This window comes from Oryzias latipes, chromosome 3 (assembly GCF_053564925.1).
Source record: "Oryzias latipes strain Hd-rR chromosome 3, Olatipes_Hd-rR_3.1".
Classification (NCBI taxonomy): Eukaryota; Metazoa; Chordata; class Actinopteri; order Beloniformes; family Adrianichthyidae; genus Oryzias; species Oryzias latipes.
In genome coordinates, this window is record NC_136239.1 from 36,090,266 (window position 1) to 36,115,983 (window position 25,718).

The 25,718-nt window shown below is 38.9% G+C and overlaps 1 protein-coding gene across 13 annotated transcripts in view; it reads right to left on the minus strand.

Moving 5' to 3' along the window:
• Positions 1-25,718, minus strand: part of akap13a (A-kinase anchoring protein 13a) — a 118,018-nt gene that overhangs the window by 81,634 nt on the left and 10,666 nt on the right. For all 13 annotated transcript variants that reach the window (XM_078944663.1, XM_020700578.3, XM_078944661.1 and 10 more), the window contains exons 2-3: positions 14,310-14,353; positions 1,860-2,016 (exon numbers count right to left, since the gene is read on the minus strand). In XM_078944663.1, the coding sequence (XP_078800789.1) occupies positions 1,860-2,016; positions 14,310-14,342 (190 nt within the window). In that variant the 5' untranslated portion in view covers positions 14,343-14,353. The remainder of the gene's footprint in view (positions 1-1,859; positions 2,017-14,309; positions 14,354-25,718) is intronic.

Consider the following 25,718-nt stretch of genomic DNA (forward strand, 5'->3'; position numbering starts at 1 on the left):
GCTGTCTTGCAGAGAATAAATAATTTGTCATCCAGCTTTATAAATTTATAAATTAAATTATTAAAATAAAAATAAAAAAGGTCTAGGTGTAGTTGCAACTGCCCGACTCCCCAAACGTTTGTAGAGGTTGTAAAGAAGCAGCTCTTCGAGGTTCAGAGCAGCCGGATGGAGGAGGAATGAGGCGCGGCTAATCTGTTCGCAGAATGGAACGCCTCCTCTCATCCCCCAGCAGGCACGCCTAATTCAGCCGAGCCCTTAATGAGATAAGGCGGTTTGTGGCGTCGCGTGTTTCACACGCAACAACAGGTACCGGCATCCAAACACACTCTGTTTTAGAGCGCTTTTTCCTGTTAATCCAACACCTTTGCTGGGTGATGCGGCGGAATCACCTCACATGCAGTGGAGGACAGTCTGGCTGAAACACCTTTATCAATGAGAAAACCTATTTCAAGCTTTGTCTGAATAATTCCTTTAAATAAACCCTCTCAACTAGCTCTGCACGACATTAAGGTCAAAGGGCAGCAAGAACTGGTCTTGAAGACTCGCTTCGATGAAAATTGTGTTTTTAACATGTTCTTGTGGCATTTTTCTAATAATGGAGGACAGGTTCTAGGAGAATTAATCTTACAATTGCATATTGGACTGTTCTTTATTCTAATTGTTGTGAATCAGACGAAAAATTGATGTTGGAAAAACATCTGATGGGCGGGACACGAGTTCCCTGCTCCGCTCCATTCCGATGCATCCTTGTACACGACTAGATGTACGTCTTTGCTTTCCTCGTCTGAACTGGCATCCGGCTTAAAAACCGTACGTCGAGATAGCGTCAACATTGCCCGCCATTTTTATTGCACTGTTAAGTTGGGAGTGTGAGGGGCTGTAATCTTGTCACTCCTGCCGCTCTGCAGACACTACGTCCTATAAAAACGACACAGGTTTTTTGATTTTGGCTGTATCATGATAAATACAAGACCTCGCTTTTAAAACAGACCAAAAGATGATCGGAGTGGGGCTCTAACAAGTACAAATGCTGTTAGAAGTGAACATTATCTCAATATGTTTAAGCTCTAAGAAGAAAAATCAAAGAGCCTCCAAAGAAAGACCTGCAGTTAATCTCTATTTTCTAAATATTAGGAATCCACCTTTAATAAAACAAAATGAACAAATGAGCGTTTCCTGTGCACAGTTCAGCGTGACCCTTGCTCTCTGCGCTTTCACTGGTTACTCATTCATCGGCTCTGCAATGAGTGAGACTCGCAGGCTGCTCACTCATTTTCCAAATAGAATTGGCAGAAACAAGAACAGATGAAAAAGCAGAACTTCATTAATTTAAAAACCACGTCAGAAGATTAGGTTGTTTTTTTTCTAATTTGAATGTCTTTTTCCAGCAATAATAATAACTCCAGAATACGTTGTCTCTTACGTGAGGACGGACACATCACACTTGTTAAAAATGGATATTGCACCATGATACTCAAAGGCAACAGCAAATCAAAATAGTAAACTAATCTGAGGAAGCAATAGATGCCTTCATAATATTGATGAGCTTTTTTAATGACTGATTATTTGTTTTCTCTTACAGCGTGTGAAGACTTGGCTGATTTATGGCTAGGCCATAAAATTTGGTTTATCGGAATGATGGTTTGCAGAGGTCACAGGTGATGAAACATGCTTGCATTATGCTATAAAGCGGCTCTGATATTCCCCCACATGACTGCTCGGATGCTTTAGTGTATTCAAATGATACATACCCTTTCAAATGTAACATCACAGTAAATTAACTGAGTACTGAAGGTGGAGCTATGCACCCATGTGAGGCTAAAAGGGAGCAGCAGGGGATGGCGGTCGGGGCGTCTTACCGGGACACATCGCCTGCAAGGTGTCATGACTGCTCTTTAGGGTGGAGGTCAGGTGCCTCTGTGTGCTGCCAGCAAACAGCAGGAAATAATCCACATCCTCTTCATCATCTGCAGGCAGCTCTTCGTCGGCGAGCTGCACCGTGACAACGCAGTGACCCTGCAGGCGGAGATCAACACAAAGAGGAAGGAACGCTCAGATTATGAAAGCCGCAGATGTTACACATTTATTTTCATCACAAATGATTCAAACGATCGAAATACGATAACTAGAAAATGTATGCAGTTCTATAAACATTAGGTTACACATTTATTTAGATCAAGTGGTGACTCAGAGAAGTGAAGGTGATCAGCCCATAGCTGTGGATTCATAATGGAGTTTATTTAGGGTGAGTCTTTGCTCATCAAAATGAAACTCTTGCACCATCAAAGTCAAGCTTGCCGTCAATAGCCTCTCTGAATTCACAGGCTACTCGCCTCTTAGTGCACCAACTACAGCAGAAATTGCTAGTTTTACGGTCTGTGCAAATATAAAATTCTAAAATCCCAAAAACCGGTGTGCATAAATGCTGATTGGATTGGCGAACATAGATCCGCTGCAATGTGTTTAAACAGTTTGCCACTTGAGAAAACCTGTATGGAAACAGTTTTTTTATCATTAGAACACAGTGTATTCATAAACAATCTTCATAAAATGTACTTATTAGGTTTTTATTTTGGCAAATGAGTGACACCATATTTGTGATCAAGTGTCTGAATTCTAATCAAATCCAGGGCGCTGGATAGTCCCACGCTGTATAGTATTTTCAGGGTCAGTGAGTAAAGAGGGGATTCGGACCCAACTACTCACTACTTCCTGGTTAATGTGTATATAAGTTATTCGACATTTGTTCCTTGTTTCCGAATCTAACATTTCAAAATCCAGTGCCCTGGAAACTTCCCAGAAAACAGTGTGCATCAAAGCACACAGGATTGGCCAATATAGACCACAATGCATTGCATTTAAACAATTTGTCCTTTGAAAAAATGTTGTTTTTTTTTAAATAGATGTCTCATCCTCAAAACACAGAGAATTCTTTGTGAAATGTTTAGATTTATAAGGTTTTTACTTCAGGAAATCGGTGACATCATATTTGCCGTTTTAAAAAAACAACAAAAAAGTAATGAGCATGTTTCCGAATTATGATAAAATCCAAGGCACTGGATAATCCCACAATTTATAGTATTTTAGGGGTTAGGGAGTGTAGTGAGGGAATTCGGACATAGTCACAGTCAGGTCTAGAAATTCAAAGCTGAGACCAAATGTTTTGAAGTTACACAAATGTATCAAACACAGATAACAAATGTAATCAAGACCTGAAAATTCAATCAGTCGGTCTCTTTTAAGATCCAAACATGAGAGGTTCAGCAAGTTCCTCTGCACGGCTCACTTTAGGATCAACAGCAGCTAAAATGAAGCCTTTAAAAAGTAAAAAAAAAAACTGTTTGCATCATGACAGCTTGACTTATGAGCAGTTCAAATGGATGCAGTCCTCCTTTAGCAGAATACATTTCCTGCCACGCAGTTCCAACAGCTGCTCCTTTGAGAGCGCTATTGCCCCAAAATGCACTGATCTATTAGACAAAGGCAATAAAGCAGAGAAACCTATTTTTACTACATTTACAGCCTTCACTCAGTTTCAAATTTTACCACAAAACATTAAGTATCAAATGTTGCAGTTCCTCAAAAGACCACTAGAGGCTGGCATACTAGTGTTTAGGGTCATCCCAAGTATAAATCCAATTATTTTACTAATCACATTTTTTTTTCTATCTCACACAATTAGTGGAGCTTAACTTTATTATAATTTGCAATGTTGTGCTTTATATTATTAAACATACATTATAGATAAATACCATGTAGCCCCGCTGCGTACTGTGTGGTGGTTCTTCACTACTGTATAGATTATGAGGATTTAGGAAACACAGTTTGAGTTTAAAACCAATCTCATTTCTACATAAAATAATAAAATGGAAAACATGAGCCTTTGATTGCACGTGCGTGGTTGACCTTTAGCTGGTTAGTTTTGCTGGTTAAATAGCTGCAATATGCAGGTTATTCCATCCTCATCACTGATGATTAAAAGGTCACGAGTGCCCAGAAAATGTTTAAATAATTACAAGTGGTTCCCTAAAGCCATTGACATTATGATAAAAATAAAAATAAAATAAGGCAAAATTCAACCAGCGAAGGACCAAAGTACATCTACTTTGAGTGTGATAACAAAACATGAATATATACATTGAAAGAAATAAAATATCAGTGAAACGCACTTTATATGAAAAACAAAGGTTCAGAAAAAGAAAACCGAGAAAGAGAATAAACGTATCAAAGCTGTAATCCTTAATTGGAGAGAAATACTGCAGAGAAATAAAAAAAAACAATAAAAAAAGCACTAAAAAGTAGCATAGACTCAAACAAATGTTGTTTTCCTAAACCCGACATGATTGAAGAATTTCGGACCTCAAAATACAGAAAACCATGCAGTTGAAAACGTAAAAGCGTCTCAACATTAGATTGGATATGTTTTATTTCAAGCAATCAAAGCAAGAATAAATCAAAAACAAGGCAAACAACAGACATTTTTATCTATGCAAGGACAAACTTAGGATAATTAGTCATAAAATTGTGATGGAAAATCACGCATTTTCCAACACACTAGTACATAATTTATTTATTTCTCTTAGTCATAAATAAACATATTAGCTCTTTTGCATGTAGTTCATGACACAATCAAACGTTAAGATATTTAGATCGTCAAAAGCATTTAATAAATTGCTTGAAAGCCCCTGCTTAGCTTTACTTAACGTTTAATTTTAGATTTTTCTTTAACCAAAAATGGAAAAACCTTTATTTATTTAGATTATTTACTGATTTAATTTTGCAATAACCTTATGCAGACAAGAAGATCCAGGAGGAGCACACAGCATCTCATAGGGCTGAGCTTCAGCTGAACTAAAAGTGTGATTTTTCAGAAAAGTTTCTGCGTACAGGATGTCGATTAGGAGTCTAGCAGCAGAAGACTGGATGAACCCAAACAACCCCACCCAGCACTGAACCAGATCTGATTCAGTCTCTGTAACATTTTGTTTGAGGAATTCAGAGGAATCAAGGAAATGCTAAATCGAATCAAGACTACATAACAGCAATCCAGTGGGCGAGTTTGTGCAAAAGACTATTTTAAAGTCCCCTTCCAATCATCCAGTGTTCTTTCAGTTATGATGATGCCATTTTTAGGCAAAATCATAAAACCTGTGATGTTTTCTAGGACATTTCTAGTTCGCCTTTGAGTCGTTGCCAAGAATTCTGATGCAGAAGTTTGCCTTCGCTCATTTCCAATGATTCCTTTGCTTAAGCTCTCTCTAGCCCCTCACAACCCCAGTTAACATTAGTGGTGCAACAAAGGAAAACGAAGACGTTCATGGATCTATTTGTCTGCAAGTGGAAGCATCAGAATGGAGCAGAGCGGGGAGCTTGTGGCGTGCTGAATGTAGTTTCTCCTCAACAACTTCAAGCTTTTTCAAACCGCAATTTTTTGTCTGCTCCTGATTCACAAGAAGTTGAATACAGAAATACTCAGAAATGTAATTTAAAGCTTAATTTTCTGCATACATGTCCTCCATCGTGAGAAAAAATGCCAAGAGAACATGTTAGAAAAGACGATTTTCAATAGTGGGTCTTTAAATCCCATTAAATCCTCAATCTTTTTTAAATCTGCCGACATTTTCTCTCAGTTGATTTGTACTAACTATGCAAACAGACTAAATGAAAATGTTCAGAACATAATTATTCAATTACTGGGCAGTCTGATATTTTTGATAAATGGGACGTGTTGTGGCTACAAATTGCTGGGAATGCTGTGGTGTCATGCGAGGACAGACCGAGGAAGAAGAAGAGGAGGAGGAAAACAGGAATATTGTTCGTGTAAGTGGTTTTCCACTGAGGGAATGGAGATTGTTGGCTTCGAGGGAAGACAATGGCACATTTCATCCCACTTAATGTGACCGGGGTCGCAGGCGTCCCACCAACTCGAATCAACGTGCGCAGCCTGATGTGGTGGATTAGGCCTAACAGGGTTAAAGGTGCTTCCTTTTTCTGCCCTGCAGAGACGGCCTCTGGGCAGAGCCGGTCCTGGCTAGTTTGACGCCCTGTGCGAAACACTGGACCCCAACCTCACCCCACCCTCAACCCCAATTCCAGCCCCGCCCCCGACTGTATACATACAAACACAATAACAAAATATATCCTTTTTTTTAACTTTATTAATCACATAATTAAAAATATATGTTTTATAGTTAAAGTCACAATTAAGATCTAGTTTGTAGGTTAGTTCACACTGGTTCAGGTAAAAATTACCAAATGTTTCTGGGTTTTTTTTTTTTTTCATGAGCTGAATACAACCCTGACACGAATTATGAATGAATTAATTCTGGTCATTTCCATTTTCTTCATGAATGAACATCAATGGAAATTAAGGAACATTTTCTTCTGGTTTTTTGTGCTTAAGTGTAACATAAAACTGAACAGAAAAAAGACAAACAATTGTGTACATTGCATCTGAAGCATTGACCATCTATGAGAACGGCAGAGCTTACAGTACATCTACCAATAAGCTAAATCACAAGATTAGTCTAAATAAATGTGAACCTTCATTAGCCATGTCGCAATTGTTGCTCAAAGTTTTAGTCATTAAAAAGTAAAATTGGTTGTACTTGGCGCCTAGTGAGAGTTCTTTTTGGACACCGCCTGTCATTATGGCAGCAAATTGAGATGATGGTAGGGGTGCCCTAGCGCAAATGTTATTAAACTTACGTGGAAATTGGCGTTTTTAGACTGGGAAAACTGCAGAGGAAGAAAAATCTGGCACTCAAGACCCCACTACAAGATTGCGCCCTGGGCGACCGCCCACATTGCCCATAGGAAAAACCCACCACTGCCTCTGGGAGATGGTTCAACAGACAGCAGAGTGGGCTTCTGCATGACAAGTCATTGATGGTTCTGTAGAAAAAGGAGGTGTTTCCAGTTGACTCTTCAGCCACAGATGTAGCTTACATGCAGACTTGCAGCGTGGACGCTTAGAGATATTCAGAGTGCATCGACTATAGCAGACAGAGCAGAGGAACTGGAGTAAATAAGATGTGGGCGTTTGGGAGCCAGCAGGCATGACATTCTTTCCATTAAAAACTCATACTTTATCCTGAGACCCAATTGGAAATTAGGGCTTGCCGCTGAACGGATTGGTACCTCAGTGGATTTGGCAGTTTGGGCTTCATTGGAAAATGAAAAGGTATTAGTGTGAAATAGCTTCCACATTTCCGCAACGAACAAAAGAGAGGCAAAAAGAGAAATCCTCTCTTTTTTCTCTAGTGCTGGAGGTGAACGGCAAATCACTTCAGACAGAATCTTAACTCGCTGCATTTTGATGGCTGCTCCGATTTCTTGCAGTCTTTTCATGGTACAGAAATACCTTCCAGTCCATGAAAAATAACATTACCAGTCATGTTCTTTGACAGGACAACACCTGAGACAGTCAAGTTAATCAAATAAACTGAATTCATCAAACCCATTCTTGATTATAAAAGATTTTAAAAAAGCGGTACTCAGAGACAGCCTTAGTCAACCAAAAGGGGACAGAAACTGAAATTAGATGAATAAGTAAGCTCTTTGTATAGGCAAATGTGTTGGCGGCTGGTGTGGGTGGAGAAACAGAGATGTGAAACATCTGTTGGAGTCGGCAGGAAACAGAGCTGCACACACCAACCTTTGCAAAACATGCAAACAGGCACAGACTGTAAACCTGCTAAAGTTAATAACACAATAACCGATAAAGGTTACTCTCAGAATCTCTTGTTTGTCCAACCCAAATCAAATAGAAGGTATGTTTTAAGGCCTGTTCACACCGGGACGAATTTCGCCGGCGATTTTCGCCGACGTTTAACGCCTCGTGACTAAACAAAGGGCCCCAATGAGAGTGTGCACACCGACGCGAAAAAACGCCAGGCGTTAAAGCGTCAAAAAAAAAAAACGCCTCGGGTTCGTTTTTTTTTTTCGACGCGTCGCGTCGAAATCTACTCGACCAATGAGAACGGCGCTTTTGCTCACGTGTCTGGAGCTTCTGAAGTTACAGTAAAACACAACTTGGGGGCGCTCAAACACAAAACTGCCTTGCTGAGCACACATACCAGCGAAGAAGATAGACGCCAAGTAGCGTCTACACAGCCGCGAAGCAATAATGACGGACATTCTAAAACATCCCCGAACCAAGCACCAGTTGGAGCTACTGGTGCTTGAAATATTCATGTTTTCTTTGTTTGATTCTGACAAGCGTGTAAAAACTTGCTCTCTTCTTCTGAGTGAAAAGCGACTTTAAGAAGCGTAAAGTTGCGCAGCGCCACCTTGTGTACAGGAGTATTTCTGTTTTACATTAAGCGCCATCTAATGTCAGGGAATGAAATTGCATGTTCACTCCACTCATCGTCAGCGAAAATCGCCTGGGTGTGAACACAAAAAACGTGGCGAAAAACGCTGGCGAATAACGCCTGGCGAATATTCGTCCCGGTGTGTACGGGCCTTTAAGCTGCGTGATGCCTTAACGTCTCCATGGCTGTGCTCGCTGCTGGTTCCAAGTACTTAACAAAGTGGCCCGCTGAGGTATTGACCTGCTAATCATGGAGCTTCAACGAGGAACAGGCATCTTTTTAGCAACGCGAAAAGCACAGCTGGAGGCTATGAACCGAACCTCCTTTGTGAGTTTGCATTAAGCGAGTGTGGTCCTTTTCACGCCCAGCAGCGCCGCCGCTTATGACAGCAACAGTAGGTGTAAAAAGAGATCTATATATATATATGAAAATGTTGATGCTTAATGATATCTGATTTTTTTCATTTTTTTATTGTGAAGTTACATTTCCACATATCTATCTGACAAAAATAAAAGAATCTGAAAAATAAATATTTTAAATTAGAAAAAAAACTGAAGATTTTAATTTAAAAAAAAACTGTTACTAAATAAAAACAATGTTTATTTGTGAGAGCTGCTTTTTCTATTTTTTTTTACTTTTTTTACTTTTTTTTCTCACTCTGTACCTTCAGTCCCCAATTTGCAGTTTCATTTAAGACTTTTCCTTTTTGGAGTTCATCTTAATTTTACGTGGGGGTGGGGCTTGAGCCCATTGGCTACCAGGATATGATTGACATTGGGTGAAAGAGGTTATGGTGATGTCATTTCCGCTCCAAAACCGTGTCTGTTGTTTGCACCGCTGTATAATCCCTCCTACAATTTAATTTGTGAAATTTTTAATATTTTCTATAAGTTTACATCATGTGTCAGACAGCCACTATGTAAATTTTGCGCATATTGTTCAGATAAAAACCTGTCATCCATGAATATGCATGAAAAAGGTGAGAAAAGTTGTGATCTTTAGATGAATTTTTTACAAAAATATCACAAATAACCCACTTTAAAACAACAGAGGAAGTACGAAAATACCACGCAAAAACACGTAAATCAATGTATAAGCCACACAACACACAAATTGTGCATTAACCGTGCATTATACTATTTATATGTAAGCAATCTGTGCGCCAATTTCATAATCGTAACGTGATATGCGCACCGTAGACGCAAGTAAAAGTAATACCTCCGTGGTTCATGCGTTAGACATACGTGGACATGCGTGGAACGGTTGAGGACAGTCACAAATTTGCTTATGCGTATCCCAAAAATCACGTATAATTGCGTAAGATTTACGTATTAATTGCGTATAAAGTATGTACAATACGCATAGACTGCGCAATTCTCAAGCGGCCAAAAACTTTGAGCATCACAAAAGTCACATAAAGACCCCGCCCCGCGGCCAAAACCCTCAACTGAGATGTGCGCACATCGATGAATGACAAACGCAAAAAACACTTGTGAATTATGATGCATGTATCATGAAAGCCTAAATTTTATACGCGGATGGCGTCCCTTTGGATTCATGAAAGTGTCAGCCCTTTGCAAAATTGTTAATGGAGAAGAAAGTAATAGTTCTGGTTTTTGCACGGCCAGAATTATATGACAGCAAGTCTTTAATATAGCAGAATATAGCTGAGAAAGAAAAAGATTCCACTTCAACATTTCGCACCAAGCCTCTTCCAACTGGAGGTGGCGGACATGTGTTGGTATCAGAAATCAACCGTCCAGTGTAAACACCAAAAACGTCAAATGTCCGGTGTTAATGTAGCATAAGACGCTGACCCAGTTGATATTGTAGGAAGCTTCATTTTGAAAGTTTTCTTCTTTTTTTTTTTTTTTTACTTAGGTGGCCTGGTGTTTGTTAAGGTATTCTTAATAAAGATGGTAAAACAGTGACACATATAACCTCGTAATGACTGATTAATAAAAGCTACAGTTGTAAGACAGGAAATTAAGAGAAATCTCATCTAGAAAGTATGAAAAATTAGGATAATAATTCAGAGGTGACCTCCCTGTCTTAAAGAACAATGAAATGTATTAAAGTTGCAATGTATGGTTTGGGTAACTGTTTGGCTAATGAATGCATTAATGAAAATACAAAACATTGCAAACCTTTAGAAATCCTATCTTTCTTCCTGGTACAAGTGAGGCTGGTCCACAATTGTCTTGCAGAGACTTCACAGGTTGATTCCTAATAAATGCTAGCATGCCTGCGGTCGGTCCTGCATCCTGTGCAAAAGGCTGAACCCCTACCTGCTCATTTTATGGTAAGCTCTCTGGAAAGCATTGCCTTCTAAATGCCAAGAATGTAAATAGCATGTTTACTCCTTGCAGAATAATGGCATCTTCTGCTGTTTTTAAAGTAACCCCATAAGTCATCTTCAGCCCAACAAATCCCATAAAAACTCTTTCCTTCCTCCACTTATTTTCACCAAAACTTGCCCTTTCAAAGCGTCTTTTCAGCCTTGGTAAGTACTATTGGAAGAGCATGTAGGCCATGACCTCTGCTTGCCTTGTAACTGGCCATTTCTCCTACTATTGATCTAGAAACACCACTGGAGCTCCCACATTTAATCCCCCTCTGGAGAATGGACTAACTGTGTTTTGTTTTTTTAAAGATTATTTATTTCTTTCAATTATAATTACAGAACGACTACAAGACCCCAGCTAAACGGGACTGCAGTGATAAGTCTTTTAAAAACTGGTGTCTAATGGGGCCTGCATGCTTCAATTGATGAGTCTGACTGTAAATCACTGATAAGGTTATCTGGGTGGTTAATGTGTGAGCCAGTCTTGCGTTTAGACTCGCACACACACACTTCCACGGCTTATCTTCTGTGCTGTGTGCCTTCCACACCTGCTGGCGAAATGGGACTGTTGGAATTCACAGAGGCGCTCGCCTAGGAAGATCCCCGGTATACATGCATCATTAAATATAAATCAAACGATTCAGCAGCTGGGAGATCACCTGAGTATGTTATAAAATTATTTCAAGAAACCCTGCAAGACAAAAATAAATCTTCCTTTTCTTTTAGGGTTAGCAAAGGCACTCAGCTGTAGTTTAACAGCAATTAGGAGCTAAAAAGAAGCTATGGATGCTGGTTATATAACTCTGTTCGCACATTCTAATTGACAACCTGGACTTATTTATTTATCATAGAAAAATCAGGTGAGTGCCACCTTTCAGGTAGTTTAAAAATTAAAGAACCAGCATTCATTCCAACATTCCAGTTTACCAACTCACACCTGAGATGGACTTGTGACTAGGGACTTTAAGACCCTCTCTGTTCATCTTTTGATCAATTTTCAAAGCGTTCCCAGTGGTCTTTTAACTAGGAAATAACCGTTTATAGCCCAAGTCCAAAAACCTGTGTCGTTTTTCTAGGTCACGGTTTCTGCAGAGAAGTAATAGTTCATTAGAAATTCTCCTCTAGGTTTTGGGCAGGACCTTTGGAGTGGAGCAACCCCATCCCTCATTCTAATCCCTGTTGAGAGCTTTCTGTTTACGTGCTCTCCTGCTAGCTTACAGCCTCTCACATCCCCAGCGTAACATTACCGATACAGCAACAATGGTGAGCGATATTGGAGCCATCCAGTTTTGAGCCAGATGCCAGCATCTTTATGTCTCTTCTTAAAAATGCAACCCTCCACAGCTCATGGGTCCTGATTCTCCAACATCTCCCCCAGACCCCAGAGCATGAGCGGGTCAGGAGGGAGATTGGAGCCGGGAGCTTGTGGCTCTTCTTCCAACTGCATTTTTTCCTGTTTCTAATTCACAGTGATTTGTGTTAAAAACGTTCCAGAGTAGGTTTTTAAGTCACACTTCAGTCTTAAAGCAGAGCCTTGAGGTTTGATTGGGTGTTTGGGACCTGTGAACATGTTTATTTATCTATTCCTAATTTTTATCCCCAGGAATGTTAGGACTTGAGATTTGACCTAAACCTAAATGGAAAATCTTAAGGCGCGACTTGCATAATAGGACTTATGAGAAAGTTTATTTCATGACTGAAAATTCAAAAATGTGCCCCTGCAGGTGCTGTTTTTCAGTCCAGAGTATTAAACTAGTGAAACTGCTTTGAGACATGGATCTTTTTGTGCTTTCACACAAAGGCCCTCCCACTACAGCTGAGTGGCACGGCATCTTGAAAAATGATCCGAGTCTTCGTGAAAGGCGAGCCTCCCTGCGTTTGACACCAGAGAGCCTGGGGATTCCCCAGCACTGAGGGGGACGGCTTTCTCACCCTCAACCTTGTTTTCCCAGATCACCATACCAGCATGCAACTGCTGTTTGATTGGAACATAAAGGAAATGTTGCTGCAAGACATTCCTGCTGATGAAACACGGCTTTGAACCAAATTAGCCGTTCAAAGGGGTGATGGCCAGCATAGAGTGGTAAAGAACTCAAATAAAGTGGCATAGATCGTGTAAGACAGATGAGAAAAAGTTGAAATTATGTTTTAAAAAGCCTTTCCCTTCCCAACTCTGATAAAATTCTAGTTGACAGCTAAAATCGAGATAAACCCTGTAGAGTTGTGTGACTAAAGCAGCTTTAGCAGAATCATTCTGCCTCTTTGTTTTTCCTTGACTCTTCCATAATGAGCTGAGTTTTAATAGAGCTGATAAATAAAGACTTTTATTAAACACAAACTTACTGTATGTAAGCTTTTATGTTGTTCTTTGAATAACATTTACACAACAGTAAAAAATCTGTTTGGATTTGATTTCATCAAAAACTGTTTTCATCTCAAATAATATTGAAGTCAATGGAGCTGAAGAACCAACTTGTTATGCAGTTTTTGGAAACTGAAACCTTACCTTTAGAGTTTTTTTAAATAAATTGCTTATGTTGTGCTTAAAAGTTTTTCTGAAGATTTGTGGATACAAAGAGAAAAACAAAAAATGTGCTCTCAATCTCTCAAATTTCTACCAAGGATGAAATGGCCATTGTAAATTCTGAGGGAAGGCAGAAAAAGTCTCAAATTTAAAAGAGATACAGTTTAAAACAAAATCCAACTAAACAGAAATCTGATTAGAAATTCTATATGTTCACAGCTTCACTAAATGTTATGCTACGTACTCAGTGGGCATGTGATGCGCATTCAAGAACACTAAACAGCCTCCTTGAACATGCTTTTAGCATGTGGTGTTGGCACTGAACTGTACGCTGCCGGATACTAGCACATGTACCTGCAGTTGGAAGAGGCGTGGTGCAAAATATTGAAGGCGTGCCAATCTACTGAATCTTACTCTGACTTTTTCTTTCACAGCTTTCTTATATGTCTTTTATTTCTTATATATGTAAGACTTAGTGTCATATAATTCTGGCAAGGCACAAGCCGCAGTTATTAATTTGTCCTTTGCGATCAATTTTAAAACTGTTGGCACTTCGATGATTTAAAATGGATGCTACCAATGCATCACTGCCAAATCGGAGTCCCTGATAGGTCAAAGTTCAACTGGTAAAACTTCCAGTGGATCTCCGATAAACTGTTTTAGGGCTCTACATAAAAAACCCATGCTCTAAAAACTTGCCATATGATACATGAACGCAAGATTTACATAGATGTTTGAAGTACAGATACATGCAGCTCTGCACAACCTTCAGTCATAAACTCAGATTTGAAATGTCATCATGCAACACAAGAACACAGCAAACCACAATAAACATTTACAGTCAGGAGGAATTACAAACTAAGATGATTTACCGGACGTCTTACATCCCGAGAGTCCTGCCCTTGCAACCATCCCAGAGAGAAGTCTTGTTTTTAATCATAAGGTTTAGATAAACGTGCAGCTATTCCAGGAATTTTATGAGTTCACGTCTTTGCATTTACTGGAATTACCAATAAAGGTTAAGACTGTCAAGTGCCCCAACAGGTTCTACAGCCGTCACCATCCAAACTCCACACCTTTGCAACAGAGAACTGCTGTGTGAGAGTGTGTGATTAGCAACACTTACATACAATGGAGCCTGCTGTGGATTGAGTTTCATGTCCCTGGATGCTGAAAGACAAGAACAAATAGGTTATGGTCTGTGGTGTGTGTTATTATGATTACAATATTCTGCTGCAAAGAAAAGTTTTTTTTAATTTCAGCTTCTTCTTTTTTTTTTGTTTAAATCGATGAAAATATTAGTCTTGTTTTCATGCACACCAAAAATGGAACCAGACTGAGTACTTGTGTAAACACCGTAAGCTGGAATTCCTTATGAGTCAATGGCAGGAATAGAAAAACTTAAAGACTATTTAAAACCCTTCTTCAGTAAACCCATTTTATGTGAATTTTTTTTACTGTTTCGAGAAATATTCATAAAAAGGCAGTGACACTGTGACACTGTGTAGTAAAAAAATAAACAAAAATCAAAGGCAGATGTATAAGACCCAAACATTGTTTTCTCTCAATGTGATTTATATGAAGAAGACTAGAATCTAACTGGCAGATTGGACAGTTAATATTGGACAATATCGGTATTTGGATTTTTACAGCTGTATGGTTCATGTGAACGCCTTAAATCGGATTATTCTAGTAATCTCAATATTACCAGTTATCAAATTGTTATAACTATGTAAACATGCTCACTGTCATAATTGTTCCAGATAAAATAAGCAAACACTTTCAGGTGAATCAACTTTTAGGAACACCAAAGTTTTTATATTGTAAATGACTACTTAATTTTAATTTATAACAAAATATTTAAACAACAAACATAATAGTTAACTTATGTTAAGGCAAAATCCTGCATGTGGTATTTATTTACAAAGAGCTGCATATTTGGGTATAAAACAGCTGTGTACAGCCTTCAGTTGACACCAAAACAACAGATTCTCCTGCAAAGGAAACATCTGAAGAAGGCCAACCTCCACATTGAAAAAAAAAGTCTATTTGAAATTGTTTGCATAAATAACATTAACCTTATTGTCTTACTTTTACTCGATTATCCTTTCCAGAATGCTTTGTGAGATTTTTTAAAAATGGTACACAAATACAAAACACAAAAGTTGTTCATGAGAGAGATGCTAATCTCACAAACGTTGTCTGACCCACAAACTAATCGTCACCTCTAACTTTCTGCCCCATATCTTTTAAGCATATTAACTCCCTGCCTGGGTGCCAGGACACTTGTGTCGGTCATGGCTGCTTATTCGGATCCATCCAGGAAGTGCTCAGTCTTTTTAGCTGCAAAATCCCCCTGACAATCAAGCATTAGCTCCTATTTTTGTTATTTATTAGCACAAATGATCAGCTAGATTGGTTAAGGACACCAATGGCAAAGACGTTGGGGAGAAAAAATATGTGGACATGCCCTAGCTTTGGTGGCATTTGAACTCGCTGTTGCAAGTCCCCCTCCCCCATTCAATCATTGAGTAAATGGGGGAGGGGGGACACCCATCCAACCCAACCAAATCTTGACTTATGTTTGTTCAGACAGCTGATGTACACAGCGTAAAAAAATTTGGATTCCTGCATGCATAACTGCTTTTGAAATAACTATCACTGAAATAATTAGGAGAGCAATCCCTCACAAACTGCTCCGTAGCACCTCCTTAAAGGTTTAAATGCCTGTAGGATCAACTGGGGAGATTTAAAAGATTTAAAGGCTCACATTTGATTCAACACTCCCATTCTGGGTCGCAGGCCTAAAATCCATTTTCTGGACATTGGGTCAAAGGTAATGGGTCTAATTGCCTCCAAACAAATACATTACAGCCAGGTACTTGGGGACAAATGGATTAAAAAACCGTGCTGCTGAACTTTCTTAAGGAGACATGGTCCTGCTCTCATTCATCAATGAGTCAAGGGACAAGTCGGCTTCAGGGGCTGTGCTCTCCTCTGCTATTCGCGGAGACAATTTTCTTTTGTTTGCTGTTCCCTGGCACTAAAACAAGTCCTTGCTTCTAGCCTCAGTGGTCAGCAGTGCATTAATCACATAAACCCCACAGCGGGGGAGGCAACGACAAAAGGCCGGGACCTAATGAGTTCAGCAGAATGCTCCTGGAGAGTCAATGCTGGACTCGACAGAGCGCTGAAGCACAGCACAGCCAATTCCCTCTCTGCAACCCAATCGAAACATTTTTCCACTTTTTTCGTTAAATAAATAGTCTAGAGTTAGAATTAGTCGGATCAGGTAAGGGGATAATCAGTAGCTCTAATAATACTCTGGAGTTTAATCCTCTTGCCTTAAGTGCTCTGGGCCGAGGACCAGCTTCCTAACACACACACACACACACACACACACACAACTTTGACTTATGTGACTCTCACAGGTTTCTGTAGATTCATGTGTACTTCCATGTTTTGGCCAATGCTGGTTATTCTTTTACAATGTCAATGCAGTTTTAGCATGCTGTGTTCACACTGGACTGTCGCTACCCAATCGTAGCAGATGTATTCTCAGTTGGAAGAGGTCAGTGCAAATGTTAAAACGGTACAAATCTTGCGACTCTTGGTCCAGGCTTTTTCTTTCACAGCTCTAATTCAATATATAAAAGACTTAGTGTTATATAACTGCAATTATTAATATCTCCACCATGATCAATTTTGAAACGGCTGGTACTTCCATGTTTCGAAAAGGACGCTACCCATACACACCTACCAAATCCAAGTCTCTGATTTGTTAAAGTTCAACTGGTTTAACTTTGAACGCGCATTCAATGGCCACGCGTTTTGTGCATAGAGCCTGTAAACAGGCTGTTAACGCGAGTTTTGGACGTGGATGCCTAAAAACACGCATTTACGCGCGTTTTCATGGACTTTTCATTGGATGTGACTGCTTGAACACCCATTGCAGAGGATGGTATCAACATAGCGTTACAAATACAATTGTACAATCCATATTAATGACGTCCCCCATACAGGTGCATGTGACTACTACTTAAGTCTACCGATCAAGAGAACGAATGTCAGACAAACATTTCATAAGGAAGTGTGTAGACTGTGACACTTATGTTGTGCATTTTAAGACATTTGTTCTGAGCTTCTTAATGACCCCTCACACTATTTACTCTATGCTAGAGGACATTTGACCCCATAGAGCGGTTCGTTTGGTTGCCGTGATTGCTTGTGTTCCATTTTCAAGAACAAAATGCTTGTTCTGCTTGCAGAGATGTACTTACCTAGATTCAAAGACAATTTAAAAAAAAGTACTGTAAGCATAAAAGGTGACGAATGATACAATAATGCCAATTGTGCAACAATACATTATGAATTATGACCTGCAGCCTTTTAGTGAAATTTATAAGCAAAGACTATTCTGACTTTGAAAATAGGTGGTTGCCATAAATAGACACATTTTGGTGACATAGAAAAGTCCATGCCCATGTACTGGCATTGGAGTCCAACCAGAGGCGACAAGCAATCAACCCCGTTTCATTTCCGGCGCAGTTTGGTTCAGATGATGCGCTGTCAGGAGGTTCTAGGATGTTAAGATCAGTAAAGACCACTACCAGCCTTAGCTGTGAGAGCAAGAACATGTCTTGGTTATTCTTGCAGAATATAACCCTGTTTACAGCATGAACTGTTGTAGTCACTCCATAACGGTGAGGCCCAGTTAAAAAAAAAAAACCTGCAACATTCTAATTTGCCAACCAGCAAAAGCGTAAACAATGTTTTTTTGATGTACTCTCTACAAGAAACTGTATTATTTGGTCACTAATAAAGAATAAGCAGCACGATAGTTCATTTAGACAGAAGAACTGGGTGCTTTAGTAACTGAGTGCAGCTGAGAAATATGGACATGATAGAGGACATAAATAGAGGTGTTCAGGTATGAGTGTCTTGTCATAAATTCAACACACTAAAGTTATAAAAGTTTTTACTGAAGGCCTTTCAATACTTCCCTTTCCATATCAATCACTGAGGGTCATGTGACCACCCGGCTGTGTTTCAATGCTGCTTCTGAAGCTGCTGATAGCATTAAGAGGAAGCGGACTAATTTTTATGGCATCAAGTCAGGACACAAGTCCTCCACTACTAGCTATTTTGGACATCAGAATGCGAGGACTTGTATTGCAAAATAATTTCTCAACTTCCTCCCAGTGGTGTTACCATCAAGCCAAGCTCCCAAGTAACAAATGTGTACCGCCATCTGAACTGATCACCATCATCTAGCATGTGTTCAACAATAGACTTTTTTTCTTTTCAAAATGCAGAGTGTGACAAGGTGTTACTCAGGGAAAGAACAGTAAAGCTGAGTGCAATACATACTTTTCAATTACCAACAACTAGCTTAACTATGTTTGTATAACTGGGAGTGTGTGGGACAGAACATAATCCCAATATTCTACAAATCCAACAGGAAAAGACTTCACAGAAAAACATGTTACAACAGTATTTATAGGGATTTTTACAACAGCCCAGCAGTTTATGGATAAGTTCTCTGTCAGGGTAAATTCTAAAACGACTCACTGCAACTTCAGATTCTCTTCCTGCAAAGCAACAGAGGAAGAACGTCACTAAATGGCCTTGTGCAACACAGACAAAAGTACTACTCTTTGAACTGATTATTAATCTGTTTGCTTGATTTTTTTTTTTTTTAAAGAGAAAAAAAAAGTCGATTATGTGCAGCAATTATACCTGTTGAAAAAGGGATTATTGTCTTAAGAAAGAGCCAGAAAGACTCCAGAGTGAGCTGATGAAAGTACACACCGGCTAACAAAGCTAATCTGGCTAATTAAACAGCAAAACAGCTTCAAAACAGTCGAGTCCAGTGACCTGTAATTTGAAAGGGACACATTTCAGATTTCAGCTGTTTGGTTCAAAGACAAACAAAAACGTTTTACTTTTTCCCTCCCCGACTATCAGTCCACTCTGGCTCATGTTTTGCTGTCCTCTGCTTCACCTCAGCACGTGTTGGGGTGTCAGAGGATTCTCTACAAAAAGGTTTATAGTGCGTTTCCTTCGTGCGTTGGTAAGCTACAAGCAAATTCAGACACTGACCACAGAAGAAAATGCTGAGAAATGGAAACCTCAGTGGATCCTTGAACGCAGCAGACTCCCTTCAGCTCAATTACATGTTAATGGGATGTAAAAATATTCTCAACAGCTTCTTTGATATCTCTTTGTCCTCTGACCCCATGGTCATGCAGTTCAGTAGGTGTGACGGTCGGTTCGGTCAAACAGTTCCTGTTGAGCAGCAACAATCATCCAGAGATTACACAGGGGCATTTTAAAATAACAACACTTTGCTGTGTATTTTCTGAGCTCTGGTAGTAGGAAACTGCTAAAAAATTTGTGCTGAAAGCATTTCTTTAGAATGTAAAACCACCAAGAGGGGAAATAGTTGGAGGTAATTTTATGCCAAAATATACTGCAGCATAATATCGGGAGGTAATTAGTAACTTGCGTGTCAGATAATATTTTTTTATAATTGAAACAGTTTTAATAAATTTGTAACCTTCATCATTTCCATAATTTCCCCATATGCTATAAACTTGTGGTTTATTTAGGAGCCGCCTGGTTAAATAAGTGAACTAAAGGGAATACGCAGCTGACAACAAATCCATCCATTAGGTGTATTATAAAAAATGTCAAATGTTTTATTTTGCTAAGGAACTTTAAGAAATAAATTCCTTAACGCTTACCCTACGGCCACCCAACACCTGCTTACAGAGATTACACGATCCATTAACACCATCTAAAACTTCTTCAGAGGCTTGATAATGGCAGAGAGTGTCTTTGAACTGCTGCTAGAATTTCTGCCCTCTGATGCAGGAAGGCTGCAAAGGCACAGGGCGGCAGCCACATTCAGCTGGCACAAATGGACCAGTGTGATGTGCTGAGTCAGGCCTGGGAATGGACCTGTAATGGCTTCCACAAGCCTCTTGATTATCAAAAAAAGAACCATAAAAGTCACGAGAGCGATTATCACCCTGTCACTGACACCCTTAACAATATTGGCTAAGGATTCCCAAATACAGCCACACGGCACCAACAGCTGGTCACACAAATGTTAAATTATTTCAAAGTTTGTTGCAGGTAGTAAGACATCTGAGAACAAGTTATTCTACCACCTCAACAACACAATAACTTTGTCAAGGAGGAGATAGTTTACATGAAAACACCAACTTGGCTTCAAAGAACATCAATTTAGTGTTACTTTTCTAAAAGAATGCTTAAAAGCAAATCTAAACATTTAGGTAGTGGTTGTGTTGACAATCGGAGGAGGCCCAGCCTGCGTTTAGTTGGGACAATCATCCAAAAGTCCTTGTGTTGTTGACAGGAAGTATATATTTGAATTAACATAAAAATATATGATTATGTAATTTATGATTGGACACTTTGAAGCTGTAAGGTAATAAGAGCTAATGCAAAAGAAAGATGTACATAGTTTAACTATTTTAAAGTGTTGCCTGATACAAAAATTTGTATGAGCAACAAACTGGTGCCACTATCCATAAAAGATGGCTGGAAAGTGTTACACACAACCCATTTTGACTTCTTGTAGCTTTCGCTCCTTTACATAAAAACTGCATTTTTTTTTTAAATGTGAAATAAATTGAACGAATGAATATTCTTTTAAATATTTTTCTAAAAGTCTGGCATGTTCAAAACTGTTCTAAATTTATTTAAATTAAACTCGTATTTCAGACTATTCTTTCTCAAAACGTATAATCCTTCATTAACCCCTTTAGACCTGAGCTAATATTTAATCTAACCCTCAACACAGGTAGTCACAGGTCCCCAGTTAAGCAGAATTAACTACTGTGGTAATAGAACACAAAATGTGATGTCCAGGCATGTGGACGCCATGTCTTAAGAGGTTAAAGCAAAAAAAAAAAAGGCTTTATTTAAATAAGGAGTGATTAACTTTCCTCATACCTGCCAAGAAGGCCTGAGCTTTACAAAACTCTGGGAGTTTAAGAAAATATGAAAAAACAAAAATTCCATTTTTATTCACCCGGATATATCAAATCATTCTATAGATCAACTTAAGTCTGATTTCCTCTTTCTGCCTTTGGAAAGTAGATTAACGTACAAGAATATTAAATAAAAACAATTGTTTTTTTCTTTGTTGATGGATTTTTCCATTTTTTGCATAATTTATGGTTAATATTTAAAAAAGGTATGGCAAAAATTTGACAAAACAGTTCAATAACCCCAAAGCCTTATTACTGCGGTCTTTCTAGGTCAAAACTGGCCACTAATTAACTTTAGGAATGTCAAAGTGTTATAGGGACAACAGTCACCTGGGGCTACTTCATGCTGAAGCGTTTTGAATTTAGCCCCTGCATCCAATAAACCTTAAGGGCTCAGAAGACATATAAATAGTGAAAGAAGCCACAAATGGACCAGAGCTGCCATTTCACCCCTGTGCTCAATGATAACAAAACAAGCCAGACTCCGAGAAGATCAACACTGACTTTGTCTCACTTGTGTATCTGTGGATTCTCTCTAATATTAACCAAGCAAGGACAACCTTGTAAAGAAAGTGTGTATTGGCTGACCATTCCTGCAGAATCAAACACATCCTAAAGACACATGCATTGCAAGCACATGCATAGATCAGGACGAAAATCCCTCAATTTTAACAATGCATCATACGGGCATCGTTCAAGGTATAAGACGGTTCAACAAGCTGAACTATAACCTGTTTCACCTAAATGATTTGGTCAAACTTTAATGAACAAGACAAACTTGCTTTAAAACACCAGCACAAACATTTCATAGCAAACATAACCTATTGTTCCTCCGTTTGTAGTGAACGATCTGCCGTAGCCGCAGTGAAATTTGATAAAGACTTGGTAATGCCAAAGTGTTATTGCCTCAGAATGTCCCAGTACTTGCCCTTGATATGTTACGCTCATTTAGAGTACATAAAAACTAAAGAAACAGCTTTTCCCCCAGCAAAAGTCTTTCTGGCTTTAAAATCGAGAAACTCTACTAGATACACAGAAGGCTCAATTTGTTGTGGCAGTCTTAGAGTTATTGAAAAGTAAAAGAAATTTGGTAAGTTGGAACCTTTTGACTGCTGTTGAGATGTTAACTTCTGAAAACATTAGCCTCCAAAACAATTTAAAACGTTGTGAAATTTCTATTTGTATAGTGTAATTATATACAACTTTTATTTGAGTTCCTAAATAAGAGTATTACGAAAGCTACAGGGTTTCATTCTCTGTTTCAATTCAAGTTTTTCTTGTTTTATATAAGAAATCATTTTGTAAATAATTTATTTAAGGTTTGAAAGTCCAACATTAAGCTCCATAACAGTGAACCAGTATTTTGCTATACCAGGGGTTTCCAATGCCAGTCTTTAAGGGGCGGTACTTTCAGGTATTCCTGCCTCACTAAAGCCTGATTACCTGAATCAGGTGAGTCACTATTAGGAACAGTCAAAGACAGAGGTAGACGGAAAAGACTGACATGGATCTTCAAGGATTAGGCTTGGACACCTCTGTACTGGTTCCTTCTGGGTCACTGAAGGCGGTGGAACGGACGTAGAAAGCCACAAATTCGTGTATGCAATTTGCATCTCTTTTTCAAGGGAGTCCTGGCTAGGAGGAAACAATACATTACATTTACAATAAAAATGTTAACATTTAAAACATAAAATAAATTAAAAAAATATATCACGCATGTATCATGAAAGCCCAAAATTTCATACGAGGAAAATGTGCCAAATGTACGTAGTAGCTGTGTGACACGGCCTTAAAATAGAAAGAAGCTTTCTGGTCCATACCAGACCTTTTAGACTTCTTAAGAGAAGTTCTGCTAAACGAAGATGAATGACACATTAGAGGGTCATCATCGATAATGATAAAAAAATGAAGAAAAAAACTTGCAGAAGCAGTGAGTAAAGTATTCTCTGTTTTTAGTATTTTTGGCATGAATCACCTTGAAGTCATCGGCTCTGGAATGGCTGAGTCACTCAGATCATTGTAGAGAACTTGCAGCCCACTCTTCTCTATACAAATGCTTCAGTTCATCAAGGTCTCCTCTCATTTTTTTTTTCATGTCTCTTTCTTTAGCCGCATGTCCCATTTCATTCGGAGGAGGCCTGAACTTTAGGCTGGCCCCTGCAGCACCATGTTCTTCTGTTCGTTCTGATGCTGTACATCACATTATTGTTCTGTTGTACAAGAAACTTTAATAGTCGGGCAGATGGTCTCACATTTCACACGAGCAAACCTTTCCATCAATGATGAAGGTTCTCCCTCATCAGACTGATGAAGCCACATGGATGAGCAGTGAAATGTTTCAAGATGCCCTGACTCGACTTCAAGACAAAATTGTTCATTGATGACTCAGTGATTGCACGCGAAACAGGTTTGGTGGCAACAAAACGGTCAAATCATCCACTTGCTATAGTGCCTGAGAGATATTTTTCATCTCTGATGCTGACATGCTGAGTGCAGTTAGAGCATTAGAGCTCCACTGTTTATCCAAGGAGAAGTGTTTCAACAGCCTTGTGGTTTGTTGACATACACAGTCGCGTGAGCCGAACAGTCTTTCTGCAAGAACTCGGCTCAAAGCCAGGTGATCTAATGTCTTCAACTTTGATTTTTGAACGGTAACCTGAGGACTGAACGTCCTGACATGTTACTCCAAGTCATGCACCATTTCACTTTACCAGTCAGAAGCTGTAGAGTTGCAAACTATTGAGAAGGATTACTACTGCACTAAATGTTTCACCCCAGTATAAAAGCACTCGTCTCTATGCCTGCACAATAAAAAGAAAATTTATCGTTATAGCAATATCAAGCTGTGCAATACGCATTTCACAAAAGATGGCGAAAATTGCAATAAATGGTTCCTTAAATGTGCTAAAAAAATCTTATGGCAGCTTGAAGTATTTATTGAATCAAATAAATTCATTCAGCATATGACCAATTAGATAGATCCCTTCATGTTGTTGACCAATCGGATGGAGCCCTTTTATGTTAGATGCTCGCCTCCTACACAGTCTAGGGTCATTTGGAGTATAATTTAAGTTATGTTGACTCTTATTTAAATTAAAATGTTGCAGTGAAATGGTGTTAATTAGGCCTGCACAATATACCGCAAATTTATCGTTATCGCAATATCCAGCTCTGCAATAGGCATATCGCAAAAGACTGCGAATATCGCAATAAATTGTAAACCCAAAATGTGTTAAAACAATCTTATGGCAGCTTGATGCTTTTAACGAATCAAATAAATCCCTTTATGCTTTGACCAATCAGATGGACGCCTTCCCATTGTTTACCAATCAGATGGAGGCCTATTATGTTAGATGTTTGTCACTTATGTCGATGAGGGTCATTTGGAGTATAATTTTAAACTGTTGCAATGAAATGGGAATGATGTTTTTGGCATTTTTCTATTTTTTTATATACCGCAAATTATATCGTTATCGCAATATTAATCTCTAATATCGCATATCGCAAGTTTTCCTCATATCGTGCAGCCCTAGTGTTAATATATATATATATAAACAGTTACATCTAAAACCAACAGTGGAGGTATTGCTGGAAGAAAAGGCCTGATACAATATAGTCTAACACAGTGTTTTTCAACCAGTGTGGGAGATGGTCAAGTGTGCCGTAAGAAATTGCCCTCATTAACTGATCTAAAAGCAATTACCATCTCCAGGAAATCAGCTCTTTGTTCATCCAAACAGGCCCTGATAAAACACTGAGAAGTTAAGAATATGAAATATAATAAAATTATTTTTTCTTTGTGTTTATATGATTCTAATAAAGACATTTTGATAACAATAACGGGATACCGCGATTTAGCTGCAGCTATAACTGTGTAGGGAAAAGTCCCGCTCCTTTAACTGTCTCCACCAATCATTCTTGAAGGCTTAATCACATGTCATCAGTCTGACCAATCAGAAGTGGTTAAAGTATTCACTTCCTTGTTTCGATTTAGCGCAAAAAAGTCTCTCTGTTCTAACAAAAATACCAGCTAAAGCTCGTCTTTAGCGGTGTAGCTTTCCACAGAGTCCGGTATCAGACTGGAACAAGTGAACAAAACAATGAAGCTCAAAGACGCTGGTCTTTCCGCGGTCGGCGGATTACGGGCACTACATCTCCCATGATGCAGTAAAGTGACTGTTTTAGCGCACAATGAGTCTCTCCTCTTAACGTCTTAAAACAACGAACACACATCAAACAGTTTTTGAATCTTTTGACTTAATTTTTAATACATCTTTTAGAAAAAACAGCTGCAGCTTCCAGCGTTTTCTGCAACATTTATCACAAAAATGCATGTGAGATTGCAGAGCGGCTGGAAATCAATACAGACTGAGCTTTTTCTTTTTTTTTTATTTATCTATTTTTTTGGATGCTGGTGTGCCGCGGGATTTTTGTCAAGGTTAAAGTGTGCCGTGGCTCAAAAAAGGTTGAAAAACACTGGTCTAACATTTTAACACAATTATGTTTATTATTTT